The sequence below is a fragment of the Podarcis filfolensis genome, assembly GCF_964270895.1.
Source record: "Podarcis filfolensis genome assembly, chromosome: 8".
NCBI classification, from domain to species: domain Eukaryota; kingdom Metazoa; phylum Chordata; class Lepidosauria; order Squamata; family Lacertidae; genus Podarcis; species Podarcis filfolensis.
In genome coordinates this window covers 15,504,836-15,510,896 of record NC_139611.1, presented here as the reverse complement: position 1 = coordinate 15,510,896, position 6,061 = coordinate 15,504,836, and the positions used below count along the sequence as shown (strand labels likewise).

General features: G+C 46.2%; 1 protein-coding gene across 1 annotated transcript; it reads right to left on the bottom strand.

Annotated features, from left to right (window-relative positions):
* Positions 1 to 460: 460 nt before the first annotated feature.
* Positions 461 to 5,694, bottom strand: LOC310768477 (somatostatin-2-like). Its single transcript, XM_083626597.1, has 2 exons — positions 5,233 to 5,694; positions 461 to 2,745 (listed from the first exon to the last, which is right to left on the bottom strand). Exons 1-2 carry the CDS (start codon positions 5,332 to 5,334, stop codon positions 2,521 to 2,523), a joined length of 327 nt encoding a protein of 108 aa, XP_083482723.1. The 5' UTR covers positions 5,335 to 5,694; the 3' UTR covers positions 461 to 2,520.
* Between the last annotated feature and the right edge of the window lie 367 nt (positions 5,695 to 6,061).

Genomic DNA, 6,061 nt, shown 5'->3' with positions numbered 1-6,061 from the left:
GTAGAGTCCCTAAGATGATTGTATGCCTCCTATCAGCAGGTCCTGCAGCCAAGCTGTTGCCAAATGTACTGCTCTGCTTTCCTTTGGACCACATCAGTGAGGCCAAGAGGGGGTCTTGTTGTCTGGGCAGCCCAGGACCTTCATATACGCTGCCCAGGCTCGCACCCCAGGAAGGCCACTGCTAATGCAGAAGCATACTCCATTGTCTGGTGAGACAAATGGAGGCCAACTGCCTTGGACAGTAGAGCATAGCCAGAGCTGATAGCCTTTCCCTCCTCCATGAATTGGTCATGTCTTTTAAAGCCATCCAAGGTGGTGGCCATTGCTCCCTCTCATGGGAGCAAACATTATCATTTTACTCTGTGCGTTTTGATCTGTCCGGAATCCAAGCCTGGAAGCAGGCTTTCGAAGGACGTGCCACGGTAGTAAGGAAAAAAAGGAAAAAACAAATTTCAGGTCGTATTCCCAAGGCGCCCATAGGTCATGCTTTATTTGTGGATGGAACCATCATGAAACCAAAAGTTTGAAACATCGGATGAAGATTTTTTATTTCTTAAAAAAAAGGGAGAGAGCAAACGAAACCCCACAAGATGGACAGATGCTTTTTAAAACAATGGCTGGTTGAGTGTTTTTTTTTTTGTACAGTAATTTAGTGAGGCCAGAGATGATGCACAATGTGGGGCAGAGCCATTGTCTCAACTGCTCCCTTGTTTCCATGTTCCTTTCAACAGCCCTGTTTGATCTGCAGAGACTGACATGTGGTCGGTTATTTTCCGCTCTGTGTTGCAAAGGCCCCCAGTGACAACCCTCCGTCTGCTCCATGCCAGCTAAAAGAAATCCATTTCAGTCTCTGTCACAAAAGTACACACACTCATCTATGGATTTCTATTAAAAATAGTGGGACGTCTTTAAATTTTGTTTGGTGTACACTTACTGAAATGCATGGACCTAAATTAGGCCACCTTCCTATCATAACAGTATCATACCACTTTAAACAGTCATTGGCTTCCCCGAAAGAATCCTGGGAGTTGTAGTTTGTTAAGGGAATTGAGGGTTCTTAGCAGACCCCTCTTCCCCTCCCAGAGCTGCAGTTTGCAGAGTTCCCTCTTGATTGTTAAACCACTCTAGGAATTGTAGATCCAAGAGGGGAATAGGGGTCTCCTAACAATTTTCAGTACCCTTAACAAACTACAGCTCCCAGAATTCTTTGCGGGAAGCCATGACTGCTTAAAGTGGTATCATAGTGCTTCAAATATGTGAATGTGGCTTTAGTCATGCTTTTACATTCCAGTGGGTCTACTCTAAGTAAAAGTTGACTGCAACCCACAAATCCTGAATACCCCTAGTCCAGTGATTTATCCCAGATGTGGGAATTGAGGAGCCGTGTAGAAGATAATGTTGCCAATTCATAGGGGGAAATAATCTGGAATTCTCCTATGTCTTTAACAGCACCTGTTGATGTGCAGAAAGCAGTGGGCGAAAGCTTTTTGCAGCATGGAGATAAGCAGCGCTGTATACCAATGCCTGCACATCAAACAACGGTTAAAGGCAGAGGAGCATAGTTTGGTAACAAAGTTGGCAGCTCTGATGGGACATCACCAGCCAGAAAGGTTTCTTTCTTCGTTCAGTGGAGGGAAACAATTTCTGCAAATGCATTACTTTCCCTTACGTTTCTATGGCTAGGGGCCTACAGTCCATGGGTTGCATGATTACCGTAATTACAACCAAATAATAATTTTAGCCTGAGGAATGGGTGAAATTGTCAATTTCAGTTTCTCACTGTTTCTTATTTTTCTTGTGTTTCATTTGCCACATTAGTTTATGGTGAGCACACTACAAGTTTCCGTGAACATTCAACAGCATTTGGGTGCAAATTTCTTCTGATATACACATTTTTTGTACATGGTTTTGTCTGATACAAGCATTTTGCAAAGGAATTGTTCCTAATATTTTTATAGTGTTTTTATATGCTTTTTTCAGTAAAACAATACATTTTTTAAATGCACACTTTGCCCCGATATAACATATTTGCAAGCATTCTTGGCTGGAGAACTGCATTTCCAAAATTCAGGGAAGTGCAAATTTTGAAAGACGACTGTGTTTCGGGTCACACATTGTTTTGGAAAGTGCAAATCAGATCTACTCTGGGTGGAGTTAATGTTGGACGCAATTTATTATCATTGTTATTTTTTTAGAGCGTTTGTACCCCATTGTCCAGCCAAGAAGTCTTCCAAGAACAGCTTTCATAGAACTAATTGAAACAAGACGATCCCTGCCCTCAGGCTTACAGTTTTAAATACATAGCACAAAAGGAAAGAGGGACTAGGGGGGAGGAGGAAGAGCTGCAGATCAAACTTCTGTTAAAGAGACGGGAGCAGGCCAGGCCTATTAATCCCCACCCACCCCTGCCACCAAGTTGGCAACCCTACACAGTGAGAGAAGAGTCGGAGCCCCCCCCCCCCAGATCCACGAGCAAATACAAGGGGAAGGCTGGGGAATGAGTGCTTGGTGCTGGTGGTGTTAGCAGGCAGTGAACGTTTTCCAGAAGAAGTTTTTACAGGGGGCTTTGCGATCCCTCTGGGTGAGCTGGGGTAACCTCCCCAACACAGAGGGCTCTTCCTCCAGGTTGCTTTCGAACAGGTCTTCCGCATCGGAGGAAGCCGTCCCATCATGGCTCACGTCCACCCCGTCCAGTAGATCTGCCAGCATTTTCAGGATCAGACCTTTTCGGGCTTTGGTTTGCTCCTGCAATCACAAAGCAAGCAGTAGGGCAGAGGGCAAAGAGAAAGCAGGAAAGTCCCTTCCCCCCCTTTGCCGGAGAGTGTAAAGGTGTTTTAAAAACAGAGAGTCACCGTGGGAAATAAAATACATGGAGAACGTAAGAAGCGTCTGGTTGCTGGATCAGACCAAAGATCCATCACTGTCTAGCACCCAGAAAGGTCAGCCAGGTCATACAAAGGCTGAGAGCCAGTGTGGTGTAGTGGTTTGAGTGCTGGACTAGGACCTGGGCAACCTGGGTTCGAATCTCCACTTGCCCATGAAGCTCACTAGGTTACCTGTCTTCTCTCAGCCTAACCCACCTCACAGGGTTGTTGTGAGGATGAAATGGGGTGGGGAGACGAGCCAGGTATGGCTACTTGGAAGGAAGGTGGGATTGAAATATATTATCATAATTGGCATCAGCCGGATGCTCACTTCTCCTTCTACCTGATATTTTAAAACTGGAGATGCCAGGATAGAATCTGAAACCTTCTTAATGCAAGGCAGGTGCTCTGCCATTGAACTGCAGCCTTTTGCAATACTGCATCAGGTTGTTGGTCCATCTATCTCAGTACTGCCTGCACTGACTGGCAGCATCTCTCCAGGCAGAGGGTATACCTGGAGATGCCACAGGTTTAACCTAGGACCTTCTGCATGCAAAGCATGAGCTATGGCCCTTCCCTGAAGACACAGAAACATAGGGTGCCGCCTTATACCAAGCGAGATCCTTGGCCTGCCTAGCTCAGTATTGTCTGCACTGACTGGCAGCAGCTCTCAAGCAATTTCAGGCATGGGGCCAGTCCTACCTGGTGATGCCAGGGATCAGTGCTGGGGCCCTTCTTCATGTAAAGCAGATGCTCTAGTTTGAAAAGTTCTGCTCTAACCACTAAGCTACAGCCCTTCCTCAAGACTTCCTCCCCCCCCTCACTTTTAGCTTCCTTTGAAGTTTGTGCCTGATATTCATGCTTTGCTTGTTTTATCCTGTTCCTGGTTTTATCCTATAGAATATATCCACCCACCTCCCTCACTTGAGCCACTTTGGTGGGGGCTGCTTTTTTGGACTGAGAAGAAACATGCAAATGGTTTTTTATAAACATAAATAAAATTTCAGAACAGCACAGCAGACAGGGATTTGACACAGGCAATGCCCCCAGGAAGCTACATAGATGGGGTTTCTGCATTTCACCCTGCTGTTAAGGATTCATAGACTTAATGCTTAGCAAAGAATGCATGTGTGGTGGAAGGGAAATGGAATGCAGGCTTCACTGCCTAGTAGTTTAATCTCCCTGATCAAATAAAGATGCTAGCTCATAAGAGACAGAGCTAATTTGCGCAGCGTGACAGCGAAAAAAGGCATTTAAAATTGGAAATAGTAATAGCTTAGCTCATTCCCTGGCACACAACAGTAAGCTAATATCACTAATTACCCTTAGTATACGTGAGTCAATTTTTATTTTAGCCCTTTGTGCCTTTGTAAATTATGGTTGCAATCTCAAACAGCTGAGAGCAAACTCTATTGATTTCAATAGGACATTCGAGTCGACATGTTTAGGACTGTACTGCGTACCCCCTCCTGCCCACATACTTCCCAGTGGTGCATTTAACCACAGGGAGAAATGTAACAGGTGTAGTCCCCACCTCTCTAAAAAAATTTTTGGGGGAACCACACCTGTTGGATTTCGATCAGGAAAAGGAGAAAACAAACGGTAGTCATTAGAAGAACACTGCCTTATCTTGAATCAGACCTTTGGTCTGTCTAGCTCAGTATTGTCTACACTGACTGGCAGAAGTTATCCAGGGTTTCAGGCAGGGGATATTCCCAGCCCTTCCTGGAGATGCCAGAGATTCCACCTGGGAACTCCGGCATGCGAAGATGATGCTCTACCACTCAGCTGCAGCGTCCCCCCAGAGGACTGTTTTGCCACTGCTGACATCCTTTCTAAACAAGAGGCATGCATTTAACTAAAAGCCCTTCTCACCTCTCTCTTGCTTTGATGGACCCACTCTCCTTCCCTCTCCTTCTTTCTGTTTCTTCTCCTCTCCTTCCTTCCCTTAGCCTGCTATCCAGCCTCCACTTACCTGGGAATAAGTCCTGCTAATTGAGCCAGGCAGGACTCTGGGGTTGCGCTGCAAAATATTTCGTTCTCTCTGCATTCCGATGCTAGTCCTTAGTTTGAGTTTGGTATTATTTACTCAAGAAAAGAAGACAGTAACCTTGGGGGGAAAAACCCTTCTTCGGTATTTGACTTACTCCCCTTTTGCTCACTTTCTTTATTCCTCAGATCTCCCCATTATTTACATCTGTTCGTATTCCCATTCCCTTTCCATCCTCTCCAAAAAGCCTCCCTCTTGTGCACAGTCTCCTCTCCTCCACCAGGCGGATTTGCCCATCTTTTAAAGCACCAGAAACCTTAAAAGCCTTCTGCACAAAACCCTAGAATTTTTAAGGAACGCTGTCCCTTTTCAACTCACCCTGCTGCTCTGTACAGAAAACTTATCCTCCCCGGGCAAGGCGGATGCTCTCATGCTCCACACCAGCAGAAGAACAGCGATCAGCCTGGCCACCAGCTGCATGGCGGAGGTTCCCCCGGAAGCTCCTTGGTTCTAAGGCTGAGAGGGACAGAGCTGTTCCCTAGTCCAGTCTTCTCCTCAAGAGCAGGATGCGGCACCTGCTTTTTATAAAGCCCTCCCTGAGCTGTGCCTGAGTGACGCAGGCAGTCAAATCCACCCGGCAAGCCAATGGCACTTTAGTGGGTAGTCAGCATGAGCCTCTCCGTGGGTGAAGACTAGTGATCCGGAGGAATGACAAGTCCAGGGGCACATTTTGAATCGAAAGAAGGGAAAACAACAACAGAGGGAGACGTGCAATCGTTTTATTTTACTTAGCCTCTCCTAAAATGCATCGGAAGTTGGAAAGAGGTTGCATAGCCGTGCCCTCCAACGCTGCTCAGATGAAAATTGGGACATTTCTCACTCACCCCCAACAGACCCCCCCCTCAACCCCCATTTCTTTGTCCACCCCCCTGCACAGCATTTCCTATCAGAAGAAGGGCTACTACACCAATGGGACACAGCACACACACCCTCCACCATCCTGAGAAAAACCCCTTACCCTCATTTCATTGTATTCTTCGGTAGGTTTACAAAAAAGGAAAACACACACCGACAGATAAATTTTAGAAGAGGGCAAGATCAGACGTGGCTGCACAAAGCATTTTTTAAAATAAATACAAATCAAGACTCCTTCTGCTCTGCTCCACTCCCCCTTTCTTCCCACCCCAGAGTGGCCCTGCCCTCTGTC

Bases quoted from the DNA above. Each gene is read 5' to 3' on its own strand.
- LOC310768477 (XM_083626597.1), bottom strand. From the start codon at position 5,334: ATGCAGCTGGTGGCCAGGCTGATCGCTGTTCTTCTGCTGGTGTGGAGC. The intron at 2,746-5,232 runs GTGAGTTGAAAA...TTGTGATTGCAG, and splicing joins TTTCTGTACAGAGCAGCAGG to GAGCAAACCAAAGCCCGAAA.